We start from the raw sequence: 17,326 nt of genomic DNA on the forward strand, positions 1-17,326 counted from the left end.
CGTCCAGCATGGTGCATCGTCCAGCATGGTGCATCGTGGTGCATCGTCCAGCATGGTGCATCGTCCAGCATGGTGCATCGTCCAGCATGGTGCATCGTGGTGCATCGTCCAGCATGGTGCATCGTCCAGCATGGTGCATCGTCCAGCATGGTGCATCGTCCAGCATGGTGCATCGTGGTGCATCGTCCAGCATGGTGCATCGTCCAGCATGGTGCATCGTGGTGCATCGTCCAGCATGGTGCATCGTCCAGCATGGTGCATCGTGGTGCATCGTCCAGCATGGTGCATCGTCCAGCATGGTGCATCGTCCAGCATGGTGCATCGTCCAGCATGGTGCATCGTGGTGCATCGTCCAGCATGGTGCATCGTGGTGCATCGTCCAGCATGGTGCATCATGGTGCATCGTCCAGCATGGTGCATCGTGGTGCATCATCCAGCATGGTGCATCGTCCAGCATGGTGCATCGTCCAGCATGGTGCATCGTGGTGCATCATCCAGCATGGTGCATCGTCCAGCATTGTGCATCGTCCAGCATGGTGCATCGTCCAGCATGGTGCATCGTCCAGCATGGTGCATCGTCCAGCATTGTGCATCGTCCAGCATGGTGCATCGTCCAGCATGGTGCATCGTCCAGCATGGTGCATCGTGGTGCATCGTCCAGCATGGTGCATCGTCCAGCATGGTGCATCGTCCAGCATGGTGCATCGTCCAGCATGGTGCATCGTGGTGCATCGTCCAGCATGGTGCATCGTGGTGCATCATCCAGCATGGTGCATCGTCCAGCATTGTGCATCGTCCAGCATGGTGCATCGTCCAGCATGGTGCATCGTCCAGCATGGTGCATCGTCCAGCATGGTGCATCGTCCAGCATGGTGCATCGTGGTGCATCGTGCATCGTGGTGCATCGTCCAGCATGGTGCATCGTCCAGCATGGTGCATCGTCCAGCATGGTGCATCGTGGTGCATCGTCCAGCATGGTGCATCGTCCAGCATGGTGCATCGTCCAGCATCGTCCAGCATGGTGCATCGTGGTGCATCGTCCAGCATGGTGCATCGTCCAGCATGGTGCATCGTCCAGTATGGTGCATCGTGGTGCATCGTCCAGCATGGTGCATCGTGGTGCATCGTCCAGCATGGTGCATCGTGGTGCATCGTCCAGAAACATGAAACATCTTTTCCATGAAAATAAATGTTTGAAGTTTCTAATTAGTTGGGAAGGTAGATAAAGCCTGTTTTTAATCAAAAACAATCACTTTTGCACTTTTGCATGGCTAGACAAGATCCAACAAGGTTGAACACAGGATGACAGCGAGATAATAAAACATAAAAATCAAAGAAGAAGAACATCTATCTAATCGTAGGGGGCATTCAAATGGGCACAGAAGACATCAAACTTCCTTTTTAAAGCTGCCCAGAGAGGACGTCATTTTTAGGCTCCAGTATACAAGAAAGTACCTTTCCCAGCATTACTCCTGAACATGTATAAGCACACAATAGCTACAGCTGATCTGGTGCTGTGATTGTGTGCATCCCTAACATGGGGGAAGTAAATCAGTTAGATATCTGGGCGTAGAACCATAAATACTCCTGTAAATCAAACCCAGTCTAATCTGGGACACCCTAGTGTAACGATATGGGTGTAGTGTGTGTGAATTCAGGCGCAGGAAACAGAGAGTTCAAGGTAGTGCTCTTTAATGCACACACGGCAAACATAGGCCACCCGACGTAACATTGGGCGCTCACAAAAACAAATGCCCCAAACACTGGGACTAAAACAGTCCGGCAACACCCACGAACAGGAACAAACACTGGGACTAAAACAGTCCGGCAACACCCACAAACAGGAACAAACACGTTCGTCTCAAACATGCACAAATGTCACACAAACAATCCCGCACAAAGAACAGGATAAATAAATAATGAGACTACCCGGATAAATACAGTAAGTAAATAAAATATAGAGTCTATATTTTTCTTAATCACATGCAATCAAGAGTATGACGTTATTGTGACGTTAAACCCAGATTTCTTTCCAGTGCAACACTGCCATCATGTGCAGGATTGACAAAGCGATCAATTTATCAGATAATAGAAAATCGGCAACTTCTACAAAAAATGTTAAGACTCACGAACCTCCTAACGACGCAAGCTTACATGAATGGTTCGCTGCCCGGATATCAACCATCCGTGTAAGCGGCTCGAGAGGCTACAGAAAAAAACCTCACACTTCATTTGAATAGTCCCATATAGCAGATCTACACATGGTCAAACTATCAACAAACGTATCTGTTCATAAGCAACTGCTTGCTCGTGGTGCTTCCCTTTGCTAGATTCCCTTTAGACGTACCTATACACAGGGCTAAATGGAAAAACTACATGGTCAAACTATCAACAAACGTATCTGTTCATAAGCAACTGCTTGCTCGTGGTGCTTCCCTTTGCTAGATTCCCTTTAGACGTACCTATACACAGGGCTAAATGGAAAAACTACATGGAAAAACTACACGGATAGCAATTAACTAAAAATCAATACAATCTTACAGGAGACATGTTTGGAAATGGTCTTACCTGTGTAATGTCTGTCATCTTCAACATGGACACACGGTGGAAGAACCAAACAGAGAATTGTGTTAGTTTCAATACACACAATACATACTGGATTTAGAGCTACTTTATATCTTACTGTAAACAGAGCCATACACTTACAGAGCCGTACACTAACAGAGCCGTACACTAACAGAGCCGTACACTAACAGAGCCGTACACTAACAGAGCCGTACACTAACAGAGCCGTACACTAACAGAGCCGTACGCTAACAGAGCCGTACGCTAACAGAGCCGTACGCTAACAGAGCCGTACGCTAACAGAGCCGTACGCTAACAGAGCCGTAACAGAGCCGTAACAGAGACGTACGCTAACAGAGCCGTACACTAACAGACCCATACGCTAACAGAGCCGTACGCTAACAGAGCCGTACGCGTGCGCTAACAGAGCCGTACGCTAACAGAGCCGTACGCTAACAGAGCCGTACGCTAACAGAGCCGTACGCTAACAGAGCCGTACGCTAACAGAGCCGTACGCTAACAGAGCCGTACGCTAACAGAGCCGTACGCTAACAGAGCCGTACGCTAACAGAGCCGTACGCTAACAGAGACGTACGCTAACAGAGACGTACACTAACAGAGCCGTACACTAACAGAGCCGTACACTAACAGAGACGTACACTAACAGAGACGTACACTAACAGAGACGTACACTAACAGAGACGTACACTAACAGAGCCGTACACTAACAGAGCCATACACTTACAGAGCCGTACACTAACAGAGCCGTACACTAACAGAGCCGTACACTAACAGAGCCGTACACTAACAGAGCCGTACACTAACAGAGCCGTACACTAACAGAGCCGTACACTAACAGAGACGTACACTAACAGAGACGTACACTAACAGAGACATACACTAACAGAGACATACACTAACAGAGACATACACTAACAGAGACATACACTAACAGAGACATACACTAACAGAGACATACACTAACAGAGCCATACACTAACAGAGCCATACACTAACAGAGACATACACTAACAGAGACATACACTAACAGAGCCATACACTAACAGAGCCATACACTAACAGAGCCATACACTAACAGAGCATAGACTATTAGAGCCATACACTAACAGAGCCATACACTAACAGAGCATAGACTATTAGAGCCATACACTAACAGAGCCATACACTAACAGAGCCATACACTAACAGAGCCATACACTAACAGAGCCATACACTAACAGAGCTATAGACTAGCAGAACAAATCCGAAATTGGTTCTGGTAAAAATGTACATCAGGTTGTCCTAAGATCCACTTTTTGATCAAAGCACTATATCGCTTCAGTATCTTTACTCACAGTGGCATACGGGTTTGGGAGAGTCCCACTTGCCCAGCTTGTTGCAGTGTGTTGCGTTCCTGCCGACCAGGATGAATCCTGGCAGACAGCTGTACTGCAGTACCGTCCCCTCCACTGGGGGCCCCAGGGGCCACTGGGATACGCGCCCGTTCTCCAGAGACGTCCACACCCGCGGGCACTGTAGTACTAGGGGATGGAGGGATAGATTAGGGTTAGAGAGGTTATGGGTGAGAGGGAGGAAGGGAGAGGTGAGGGAGGGAGGGAAGGGGTGTCAGGGTTAGAGGGGGTATGGGTGAGATGGATAGATGGAGGGATGGAGGGAGGGATGGAGGGAGGGAGGGAGGGAGGGAGGGAGGGAGGGAGGGAGGGAGGGAGGGAGGATTGAGGTGGTTGGGAGGCAGGAGAAAATGTATTCCTCAGGTTTTAGGTTCTAATATGCTTCCATAATGTTACTGTATCATTCACCCTGGACAAGCAACTGAGCCTGTGAAGATTTTTCGTAAAGAGTGAGAGAAAAACACAGAAAAGGTAACTAAAGAGTGGAACACAGTGAGTCGACAGGGGTTACAGAGAGTCGACAGGGGTTACAGAGAGTCGACAGGGGTTACAGAGAGTCGACAGGGGTTACAGAGAGTCGACGGGGGTTACAGAGAGTCGACGGGGGTTACAGAGAGTCGACGGGGGTTACAGAGAGTCGACGGGGGTTACAGAGTCGACGGGGGTTACAGAGTCGACAGGGGTTATAGAGTCGACAGGGGTTATAGAGTCGACAGGGGTTATAGAGTCGACAGGGGTTATAGAGTCGACGGGGGTTACAGAGTCGACGGGGGTTACAGAGTCGACGGGGGTTACAGAGTCGACGGGGGTTACAGAGTCGACGGGGGTTACAGAGTCGACGGGGGTTACAGAGTCGACGGGGGTTACAGAGTAGACGGGGGTTACAGAGAGTCGACAGGGGTTACAGAGAGTCGACAGGGGTTACAGAGAGTCGACAGGGGTTACAGAGAGTCGACAGGGGTTACAGAGAGTCGACAGGGGTTACAGAGAGTCGACAGGGGTTACAGAGAGTCGACAGGGGTTACAGAGAGTCGACAGGGGTTACAGAGAGTCGACAGGGGTTACAGAGAGTCGACAGGGGTTACAGAGAGTCGACAGGGGTTACAGAGAGTCGACATGGGTTACAGAGAGTCGACAGGGGTTACAGAGAGTCGACATGGGTTACAGAGAGTCGACAGGGGTTACAGAGAGTCGACAGGGGTTACAGAGAGTCGACGGGGGTTACAGAGAGTCGACGGGGGTTACAGAGAGTCGACGGGGGTTACAGAGAGTCGACGGGGGTTACAGAGAGTCGACGGGGGTTACAGAGTCGACGGGGGTTACAGAGAGTCGACGGGGGTTACAGAGAGTCGACGGGGGTTACAGAGAGTCGACGGGGGTTACAGAGAGTCGACATGGGTTACAGAGAGTCGACATGGGTTACAGAGAGTCGACATGGGTTACAGAGAGTCGACAGGGGTTACAGAGAGTCGACATGGGTTACAGAGAGTCGACAGGGGTTACAGAGAGTCGACAGGGGTTACAGAGAGTCGACAGGGGTTACAGAGAGTCGACAGGGGTTACAGAGAGTCGACAGGGGTTACAGAGAGTCGACAGGGGTTACAGAGAGTCGACAGGGGTTACAGAGAGTCGACAGGGGTTATAGAGAGTCGACAGGGGTTATAGAGAGTCGACAGGGGTTATAGAGAGTCGACAGGGGTTATAAAGACTTACCATCGTTGCCATGAAAAAGCTGCATGCTTTCAGTGGATAGCAGTCGAGTATGTGAATGGATGTTAGAGGGCCTTACCTCGTTCTAAAAGGAGTAGACCCCCTGTTTTGAAGGGGCTGAAAGTAGACGCATGATGGAGAAAGACGGGTCGAAGCAGAAAGAGATGGAGAGTTTATGATTAACCTTGACTAAGACTGGACTTTCGTTAGCTGCCCAATGCGAATGCCTAGACTTTAGCTCTGTGGGCTAACACAGTCTTGTGTTGCACAGGACACCCAGTCCGTCACACATGGAAGCAAATATATGGATATATGGTCAGTTACGGATTAGTGTATTAGAGTAGAAGAGATACTCACAACATTTGCTGCGCTGGGTGAGGTCAGTCCAGGTACCGTTGGGTAGACACTTCCTAACATTGGGACCTACGATCACTCTGTTCCCTCTGCAGATGTACTCAATCTCATAGTCCAGAGGTAGCACATGTACACTGCGGATCTGGATACACACACACACACACACACATAACGTGAGATAGGGAGCTGTACCTGTTGAATAATTGTCATGTACATTTGTTACAATACATAAACCTGCGTCCCCCTACCTGCTCTTGGGTCAGTCCTCTGTACCTTATCCCTCCATCTCTGGGAGGCCGGATTATAGCACAGCCTCCTGGGAACGAGAGGAGAGACACACCGTCAGATAAACAAGAAATGACCAGGACATGATGAGAGCCAAACAGTCAGCCAGCCATCCAGCTAAACAGTCAACTAGCCAGCCAGTCAACCAGACAACCAACCAACCAACCAGTCAGCCAGCCAGCCAAACAGTCAGCCAGCCAACCAGCCAAACACTCAACTAGCCAAACAGTCAACCAGCCAGCCAACCTGCCAACTAGCCAGCCAGCCAGCCAACCAGCCAGTCAACCAGTCAACCAACCAACCAGCCAGCCAACCAACCAACCAGCCAGTCAGCCAACCCTGTCCTCTAGCTTAGTCTCAAATGGCTCTCCATTCCCTTTATAGTGCACTACTTTTGACTAGGGTCCATAGAGCTCTGATCAAATGTAGTGCACTATGGAAATAGGGTGCCATTTGGGGATGCGACCTTTCTGTCAGATCTCTCTGTGTCTGTTCGTCTGTTAGCCTTTTCTGCCTGTAAACACTGTCAGTACCTGCCCGTGGCCACTAGATGCAGCTCTATACCTACTGACTACTTATCAGACCTCAATCTATGTTTTCATGATTCCTCGCATCCTATCTCCTCGCCTCTTTTTCAACTGTATTGGAGGAGGAGATTCAAAGTCCCTCCCCTTGTGACCTTCTCCAATGGGTTTTGAGAAGGAGGAGCGTTACCTGGAGCATTAGTCACAAAGTCCAGCCTCAGCTGCTTCTCCATGTACTCCATGTCAACCTGTGCCTTCTGAAACATGGCCTCCAGTTTATCAATCACTTCTCCATGTTGAGTAGTTTACATTCTGTCTTCTTCTCCAAGCACCCAAACTCACTTTACTTGAACATGAAGTCAAACGTCTACTGTTTGCTGATGATCTGGTGCTGTTGTCCCCAACCAAGGAGGGCCTACAGCAGCACCTAGATATTCTGTCAGACCTGGACCCTGACAGTAAATCTCAGTAAAATAACAACAATGGTGTTCCAAAAAAGGTCCAGTTGCCGTGACCACAAATATTAACTCCATCTAGAACCGTTGCCCTAGAGCACACAAAAAACGATACATACCTCGGCCTAAACATCAGCGCAACAGGTAACTTCCACAAAGCTGTGAACGATCTGAGAGACAAGGCAAGAAGGGCATTCTATTCCATCAAAAGGAACATAAAATTCGACATACCAATTAGGATCTGACTAAAAATACTTGAATCAGTTACAAAACCCATTGCCCTTTATGGTTGTGAGGTCTGTGGTTCGCTCACCAACCAATAATTCACAAAATGGGACAAACACCCAATTGAGACTCTGCATGCAGAATTCTGCAAAACATATCCTCCATGTACAACATAAAACACCAAATAATGCAGAGCGGAATTACTTGTAACACAGGCTGTCCAAATGTTCAAAACATTGCATTGTTCATTCATATCTTTAAAAGAAACCTTGCACTTGTAGAATCATTGGGTCAAATAACTCATTTATCATGAAATACCAATAGGACCATTCATTTAGATCACCCACACACAAGAGACCGATAGTTTCACTGTGTAAGTTGTTCGTTCATTCATTAAATATTGGAGTAAAAAATATGTGATACAGGTTTCATTATGAATACTACAGACACAGTGGAATCATTCTTTGAATCAAGGCAAAAATAATTAGCTACAAAAAAAAGAAAACAACTACTGTAAAACATCAACTGCAGTGTTCCTCACCTGGCTTACTGTAAAACATCACTGCAGTGTTCCTCACCTGGCTTACTGTAAAACATCACTGCAGTGTTCCTCACCTGGCTTACTGTAAAACATCAACTGCAGTGTTCCTCACCTGGCTTACTGTAAAACATCACTGCAGTGTTCCTCACCTTGCTTACTGTAAAACATCACTGCAGTGTTCCTCACCTGGCTTACTGTAAAACATCAACTGCAGTGTTCCTCACCTGGCTTACTGTAAACCATCACTGCAGTGTTCCTCACCTGGCTTACTGTAAAACATCACTGCAGTGTTCCTCACCTGGCTTACTGTAAAACATCACTGCAGTGTTCCTCACCTGGCTTACTGTAAAACACCACTGCAGTGTTCCTCACCTGGCTTACTGTAAAACACCACTGCAGTGTTCCTCACCTGGCTTACTGTAAAACACCAACTGCAGTGTTCCTCACCTGGCTTACTGTAAAACATCACTGCAGTGTTCCTCACCTGGCTTACTGTAAAACATCACTGCAGTGTTCCTCACCTGGCTTACTGTAAAACATCACTGCAGTGTTCCTCACCTGGCTTACTGTAAAACATCACTGCAGTGTTCCTCACCTGGCTTACTGTAAAACATCAACTGCAGTGTTCCTCACCTGGCTTACTGTAAAACATCACTGCAGTGTATTTAACATGGTGTATAACAGGGTGTGTAAAAGTATATAACATGGTATTTAACATGGTGTATAACAGGGTGTATAACAGGGTGTATAACAGTTTATAACAGTTTATAACAGGGTGTATAACAGGGTGTATAACAGGGTGTATAACAGTAAATAACAGGGTGTATAACAGTAAATAACAGGGTGTATAACAGGGTGTATAACAGGGTGTATAACAGTAAATAACAGGGTGTATAACAGTAAATAACAGGGTGTATAACAGGGTTTATAACAGGGTGTATAACAGTAAATAACAGGGTGTATAACAGTAAATAACAGGGTGTATAACAGTAAATAACAGGGTGTATAACAGTAAATAACAGGGTGTATAACAGGGTGTATAACAGTAAATAACAGGGTGTATAACAGGGTTTATAACAGGGTGTATAACAGTAAATAACAGGGTGTGTAACAGGGGGTATAACAGTATATAACAGGGTGTGTAACAGGGGGTATAACAGTATATAACAGGGTGTATAACAGTAACAGGGTATTTAACATGGTATATAACAGGGTGTATAACAGGGTGTATGACAGGGTGTATGACAGGGTGTATATGTATAACAGGGTGTATAACAGGGTGTATAACAGGGTGTATAACAGGGTGTATAACAGGGTGTATAACAGGGTGTACAACAGTAAATAACAGGGTATTTAACATGATATATAACAGGGTTTATAACAGGGTGTGTAACAGGGGGTATAACAGTATATAACAGGGTGTCACACCCTGACCATAGAGAGCTGTTTATACTCTTTTGGTTTGGGCGTGATATTGACTAGGGTGGGTCATCTAGGTGATTAATGGTTTATGTTGGCCTGGAATGGTTCCCAATCAGAGACAGCTGTTTAGCGTTGTCTCTGATTGGGGATCATATTTAGGCAGCCATTTCCTTATTTGTGATTTGTGGGATCTTGACTATGTCTACAGTTAGTTGACTGTGTGCACACCAGTAGCTTCACGTTTCGTTTGTGCTTGTTTGTTTTGTAAGGTGAGTTTCTATTAATTAAAATATGTGGAACTCCACACTGCGCCTTGGTCTACCCATTTCGACGAGCGTGACAGAAGATCCCACCACAACTGGACCAAGCAGCGTGCTCGGGAGGAGATGGCATCCTGGTCTATAGAGGAGGTTGAGGAAAGAAAAGCCTGGACTTGGGAGGAAGTATTGGAGAGGTATGAAAGCCTGCCGGGGAAGCAGACGGATGCTGCGAACGAGGATCAACGACGACTCCGGGGTTCGCAACCAAGACGCAAGCACGAGAGGCAGCCCCAAATCCTTTTTGGTTAGGGGCCACACGGGGTGGTTGATGGAGCCAGTTTCCAGACCAGAGCCAACTCCCCTCACTCGCTTTAAGGAGCGGGTGACTGTTCAGGCACCATTTTATGCGGTGATACGCACTGTGTTTCCAGTGCGCCTTCACAGCCCAGTGCGTCCTGTGCCAGCGCCCTGCACTTGCCAGGCTAAAGTGAGCATCCAGCCAGGACAGGTTGTGCCAGCTCTACGCTCCAGGCCTCCAGTGCACCTCCACCGTCCAGTATGTCCTGTGCCTCCTCATCACCGCACTCGCCCTGAGGTGCGTATCAACAGCCTGGTGCAGGAACCTCCTGAGACGGTCGGCGGTCCAGGAACCTCCTGAGACGGTCGGCGGTCCAGAGCCTCCAGTGACGGTCTGCAGTCCAGAGCCTTCAGCAGGGGTTCTCAATTCAGAGCCTCCAGCGACGACACACAGTCCGGTTCCTCCTGCGACAATCCCCGCACCAGAGCCACCATGGAGGAAGACCTCGCATCTGCGAGCGGAATGGGTACTTCGCCCCGCACCGGAGCCGCCCCCCGACGGTGAACAGCTGATAAGCAGCTGTTTATCTTTCTCTCGGATTGGGGATCATATTTAGGCAGCCTTATTTGTGATTTGTGGGATCTTGACTATGTCTACAGTTAGTTGCCTGTGTGCACACCAGTAGCTTCACGTTTCGTTTTTGCTTGTTTGCTTTGTTTGGTGAGTTTCTATTAATTAAAATATGTGGAACTCTACGCACACTGCGCCTTGGTCTACCCATTTCGACGAGCGTGACACAAGGGGTATGTAACAGGGTGTAACAAGATATTCTGCCTGCGAGCTTTAGTGTCGCCCTGTTGGGACGGCAGCGTAGCCTAGTGGTTAGAGCGTTGGACTAGTAACCGGAAGGTTGCGAGTTCAAACCCCCGAGCTGACAAGGTACAAATCTGTCGTTCTGCCCCTGAACAGGCAGTTAACCCACTGTTCCCAGGCCGTCATTGAAAATAAGAATATGTTCTTAACTGACTTGCCTGGTTAAATAAAGGTAAAATTAAAATAAATAAAAAATACCACTATAACATGTGATAACAACAAGCGGCGGCTGTTCACAGCAAACGTCCATTCGTGTTATGGCACCGCTCTTTCATTTGTGGTCGATTGGTTTTTAACCCTGGGGTTTAGTCTAGCCTGCCATGCCTTCACTGTTGGAAGTGGCTTGAAATGGTGGCTGGCTGTCTGGCTGTCTCTGGTAATAGTCTACATCCCAAATGGCACCCTATTCCCTACATAGGACTCTGAACAAAAGTATGTAAATAGGGTGTCATTTGGGACTGATCTGGTTGATGACAAAGGAGTCCATACATATGAACAATACCAATACATGCAAACTAAGCCATCAAAACAGAGGGAGTACCTTCGACCATTGCAGAGATACAATACCATGCATACACACACACATACAAGCACACACAAAGTCACTCACACACGTCAAAGACACACATTTAAATGAAAGCAAAAATTCATTACCTGCAGTTGTATTGTGTTTGGCCGCCGTGAGGAAGGGGAACACCAAGACAATTAAACTATGTAATGACAGGGCCATCCCTCCACCTGCGGAAAGAAGAGGGGAGGTGGAGAGATATTAAGAACAGGGGGAGGAGAGAGAGCGTTACATTGAAGATGGATAATACAAAGAGACAGACAGAGACCAAGAGGTGGAGGGGAAGAGAAAGGGAGGGAGAATGGAAGAGAGAGAGAATATGGCAGAGAGAGAGAAGAGAGAGAAAGTATTTGAGAGAGAATTCTCCATGCGGAGAGAGAGAGGGTGAGAGAGAGAGAAACTGTTGAATGTGTAATGTTTACTGTTCATTTTTGTTGTTTTTCACTTTATATGTTGTCTACCTCACTTGCTTTGGCAATGTTAACACATGTTTCCCATGCCAATAAAGCCCTTGAATAGAAAGAAAGAAAGAAAAAAAAAAAAAAAAAAAGAAAAAAAAGAAAAAAGAAAGAAAGAAAGAAAGAAAGAAAGAAAGAAAGAAAGAAAGAAAGAAAGAAAGAAAGAAAGAAAGAAAGAAAGAAAGAAAGAAAGAAAGAAAGAAAGAAAGAAAGAAAGAAAGAAAGAAAGAAAGAAAGAAGAAAGAGAGAAAGAAAGAAAGAAAGAGAGAAAGAGAGAAAGAAAGAAAGAAAGAAAGAAAGAAAGAAAGAAAGAAAGAAAGAGAGAAAGAGAGAAAGAAAGAAAGAAAGAAAAGAAAGAAAGAAAGAAAGAAAGAAAGAAAGAAAGAAAGAAAGAAAGAGAGAGAGAGAGAGAGAGAGAGAGAGAGAGAGAGAGAGAGAGAGAGACACAGAGAGAGAGAGACACACAGAGAGAGAGAGAGAGAGACACAGAGAGAGAGAGAGAGAGAGACACACAGAGAGAGAGAGAGAGAGACACACAGAGAGAGAGAGAGAGAGACACACAGAGAGAGAGAGAGAGAGAGACACAGAGAGAGAGAGAGAGAGAGAGAGAGAGAGAGAGAGAGACAGAGAGAGAGAGAGAGAGAGAGAGAGACAGAGAGACAGAGAGACAGAGAGACAGAGAGAGAGAGATGGTGAGGTACAATAAAAGAGAGCTAGATGTTACATAAATATAATCGCTAATGAACAAAGAACCTTGGTGGGTGTTCCATCTAACTACAGTCCCTGTCTCTGTCTTTGTCTTTGTTATTTCATTAGTTTGAATGGCATCAGTAGTATGGTGCCAGTCCATTTCCTCCACCACTACAACCTACTGTAGTGACTGTCCAGTCACCACTTACCTAAACTCTCGCGGACAGAATACGAGCATCTGACAAATTACCCAAGATTTTAGTTCTGAGTTTACCAAGATAACCACTTACCCAGTGTATGGGCAGGTATCAACCCAGCGCCAGTCCCATTCCCATTCCCAATCCCAGTTCCAGTCACCTGTTTTCCGGGCCTCTGGCAAGTTTCGATGGGGGTGCCACAGGGTTAAATTCTCGGGCCAACTCATTTCTCTGTATTCGTCAATGATGTCGCTCTTGCTGCTGGTGATTCTCTGATCCACCTCTACGCAGACGACACCATTCTGTATACTTCTGGCCCTTCTTTGGACACTGTTAACAAACCTCCAGACGAGATTCAATGCCATACAACACTCCTTCCGTGGCCACCAACTGCTCCTAAAAGCAAGTAAATCTAAATACATGCTCTTCAACATGCTGCCCGCACCTGCCTGCCAGTCTAGCATCACTACTCTGGACAATTCTGACTTAAGTATTTGTAGTTGTCCACATATTCTAGGTGTCTGGTTAGACTGTAAACTCTCCTTCCAGACTCACATTTAGCATCTCCAATCCACAATTAAATCCAGAATCGGCTTCCTATTTCGCAACAAAGCATTCTTCTCTCACGCTGCCAAACATACCCTAGTAAAACTGACTATCCGACCAATCCTTGACTTCGGGGATGTCATTTACAAAATAGCCTCCAACATTCTACTCAGCAAATTGGATGCAGTCTATCACAGTGCCATCCGTTTTGTCACCAAAGCCCCATATACTACCCACCACTGCGACCCGAATTCTCTCGTTGGCTGGCCCTAGCTTCATATTCGTCGCCAAACCCACTGGCTCCAGGTCATCTATAAGTCTTTGCAAGGTAAAGCCCCGCCTTATCGCAACTCACTGGTAACCATAGCAGCACCCACCCGTAGCACGCACTCCAGCAGGTATATTTCACTGGTCATCCCAAAGCCAACTCCTTCTTTGGTTGTCTTTCCTTCCAGTTCTCTGCTGCCAATAACTGGATCGAATTGCAAAAATCACTAAAGCTGGAGTCTTATATCTCCCTCACTAACTTTAAGCATCAGCTGTCAGAGCGGCTTACCAATCATTGCACCTGTACACAGCCCATCTGTAAATAACCCACCCAACTACCTCATCCCCATATTGTTATTATTTTCCTCCTTTGCACCCCAGTATCTCTACTTGCACATTCATCACTCCAGTGTTAATTGCTAAATTGTATTTTTTTCGCCGCCATGGCCTATTTATTGCCTTACCTCCTTACTACAATTGCACACACCGTATACAGATTTTTCTGTTGTGTTATTGACTGTACGTTTGTTTATGTGTAACTCTGTGTTGTTGTTATTTGTGTCGCACTGCTTTGCTTTATCTTGGCCAGGTCGCAGTTGTAAATGAGAACTTGTTCTCAACTAGCCTACCTGGTTAAATAAAAGTGAAAGAAAAAACAACAAAAATAATTCCCAGTCTCAGTCCTGTTCCCAGACCCAGTCCCAGACCGGTTCCCAGACCCAGACCCAGTCCCAGACCGGTTCCCAGACCCAGACCCGTTCCCAGACCTGTTTACAGACCAAGTCCCAGACCCGTTCCCAGACCCAGTCCTGTTCCCAGACCCAGTCCGGTTCCCAGACCCAGACCCAGTCCCAGACCCAGTCCGGTTCCCAGACCCAGTCCCGTTCCCAGACCCAGTCCCAGACCCAGTCCGGTTCCCAGACCCAGTCCCAGACCCAGTCCGGTTCCCAGACCCAGTCCTGTTTACAGACCAAGTCCCAGTCCCGTTCCCAGACCCAGTCCTGTTCCCAGACCTAGTCCGGTTCCCAGACCCAGACCCAGTCCCAGACCCAGTCCGGTTCCCAGACCCAGTCCCGTTCCCAGACCCAGTCCCAGACCCAGTCCGGTTCCCAGACCCAGTCCTGTTTACAGACCAAGTCCCAGTCCCGTTCCCAGACCCAGTTCCGTTCCCAGACCCAGTCCCAGACGCAGTCCCAGACCCAGTTCTGTTCCCAGACCCGTTCCCAGACCCAGTCCCAGACCCGTTCCCAGACCCAGACCCAGACCCGTTCCCAGTCCCAGACCCGTTCCCAGTCCCAGACCCGTTCCCAGACCCGTTCCCAGACCCAGTCCCGTTCCCAGACCCAGTCCCGTTCCCAGTCCTGTTCACAGACCAAGTCCCAGACCCAGACCCGTTCCCAGTCCCAGACCCGTTCCCAGTCCCGTTCCCAGTTCTGTTCCCAGACCCGTTCCCAGACCCAGTCCCAGACCCAGACCCGTTCCCAGACCAAGTCCCAGACCCGTTCCCAGACCCGTTCCCAGACCCAATACCAGTCCCAGACCCAATACCAGTCCCAGACCCAATACCAGTCCCAGACCCAATACCAGTCCCAGACCCAATCCCAGTCCCAGTCCCAGACTCAGACCCAGTCCCAGACCCAATACCAGTCCCCAGACCCGTTCCCAGACCCAGACCCAATACCAGTCCCAGACCCAGTCCCATTCATTTCATTAGTTTGAATGATCTGAATAGTATCCTGGTCCTATTCCTTACTGCTTCCGCCCAGTGACTCACCACCAGCCCAGTATATACGAAGGCATCGACCCAGCCCAAGTCTGAAATAGGGCTAAATTAGCAATATATCAATGCACCACTAACGCATGCTTGCTTTGCATGGTGCCAGCCAGAGAGCCAGAGAACTAGAGAGCCAGAGAGCAGGGAGACCAGCAGGGTGACAGGGTGACCAGCTAGCCAGCCAGCCAGAGAACCAGCCAGCCAGAGAACCAGCTAGCCAGAGAGCCAGAGAACCAGCTAGCCAGAGAGCCAGCCAGCCAGAGAACCAGCCAGCCAGAGAGCCAGCCAGCCAGCGAACCAGCCAGCCAGAGAGCCAGCCAGCCAGCGAACCAGCTAGCCAGAGAGCCAGCCAGCCAGAGAACCAGCCAGCCAGAGAACCAGCCAGCCAGAGAACCAGCCAGCCAGAGAGCCAGCCAGCCAGAGAGCCAGCTAGCCAGAGAACCAGCTAGCCAGAGAGCCAGCCAGAGAGTAGGCCAGACAGACAGCCAGCCAGCCAGCCAGAGAACCAACCAGTCAGCCAGAGAACCAACCAGTCAGCCAGAGAGCCAGAGAGCCAGCCAGAGAGCCAGAGAGCCAGCCAGCCAGAGAGCCAGCCAGCCAGAGAGCCAGCCAGCCAGAGAGCCAGCCAGCCAGAGAGCACAGGCCTATTTAGGTGCACTTCATCCAGTGCTTTTGAGAGGGAGGCTGCGTCTCCAATGACACACCAATTCTTTATACTTTTGACCAGGGCCTATAGGGAATAAGGTGGCATTTGGGACATGATCTCGATGAAAGCGGAGAAGTGGAGGTATAAGAGAGTGAATGTAAAAGTGTTTTGTTAAGCGTTGCCCAGCCCAACAACAGGACTGACACAATTAAAGACTCAAAATACACCACCGAAGCCAACCGTTGGGATACGAAACGCGAGGAGGGCACCATCAACAGCTATAGTGAATCTGCATCCGTTCAAAATTACACCCTATTCCTACGTAGTGCACTACTGATGATCTGAGCCCTGGCCAAAAGTAGTGCACTATATAGTAAGTAGGGTGAAAGTTGGGACGAAGCCTGTCACAACAGAGACCAGATGCTTCATGTTAAAATGTGCCAAACACTTACAGATAATCGCTGTGAAAAATCAACCAATCCTGGCACGTCCACCACAGGTATCTCTCTCCTAACCCATATACCTCTTCATGCCGCCGTGATATGTTCCCCCATAGTCCCGAGTACTTTTCCTGTGTTTATATATATATATATATTTCCCCACTATGAGGTTGGAATAGTAGTATGACATTGTGAAAATTATGACAATGACCTTTTAGTGTAAGAGCTGTTTTGTAAAGACCACCTGACATTTCTGTGTGCATTAGGTGGGATGGAGTTCTGGCCTTCCATGGTGAAATCTCAATGGAATAAATGTGCTAATAGACCAATAAGAAAGAGAGTTCTAAATCTCTCTGCCAATAAGAGCTCATTTTCAGTTTTCCCCTTCCCATTCCCAAGACAGCTCGAGTAAATTGCCTTGACTAAGAAATCACAATCAGGTACTTAATTGTGTATTGAAACTCACTCGTTGCTGATGAAGGTACTTAATTGTTACCCAGAAATGATTTGATATTCAGATAAAGATGGCTGCACTGGACCTTTAATGTAATTTTATTCAATTATTCAATTTATTAATTTTATTCAATGGCTTTTTCATTTACGATCAGCCCATCAATCAGCCATGAAATGACAATGAATGGATCTGGACACATTATTATCTTGAACTGTACAGGTGGGAGTCGCTCCTTTGCTACAGGCAGGAAAATAAATCGTGTTGCAACAGGAAATGAGAATTATTATGTGGATTAAACATAATGAATGGACATTTGTCGGGGTTGGTATATTTTTCTTAATGGATTATCAAATCTGAAATTT

The 17,326-nt window shown here is 47.7% G+C and overlaps 1 protein-coding gene across 3 annotated transcripts in view; it reads right to left on the reverse strand.

Moving 5' to 3' along the window:
- LOC118397627 (gamma-aminobutyric acid type B receptor subunit 1-like) overlaps positions 1-17,326 on the reverse strand; it is a 301,998-nt gene that overhangs the window by 258,114 nt on the left and 26,558 nt on the right. For all 3 annotated transcript variants that reach the window (XR_008070123.1, XM_052469313.1, XM_052469312.1), the window contains exons 2-6: positions 11,579-11,662; positions 6,290-6,357; positions 6,045-6,183; positions 3,921-4,106; positions 2,569-2,586 (exon numbers count right to left, since the gene is read on the reverse strand). Coding sequence is in view for 2 of the 3 variants with exons in the window: in XM_052469313.1 (XP_052325273.1) it covers positions 2,569-2,586; positions 3,921-4,106; positions 6,045-6,183; positions 6,290-6,357; positions 11,579-11,654 (487 nt within the window). In the remaining variant the exon portion in view is untranslated. The remainder of the gene's footprint in view (positions 1-2,568; positions 2,587-3,920; positions 4,107-6,044; positions 6,184-6,289; positions 6,358-11,578; positions 11,663-17,326) is intronic.

Source organism: Oncorhynchus keta, chromosome 19 (genome assembly GCF_023373465.1).
Source record: "Oncorhynchus keta strain PuntledgeMale-10-30-2019 chromosome 19, Oket_V2, whole genome shotgun sequence".
In the NCBI taxonomy this organism is placed as follows: Eukaryota; Metazoa; Chordata; class Actinopteri; order Salmoniformes; family Salmonidae; genus Oncorhynchus; species Oncorhynchus keta.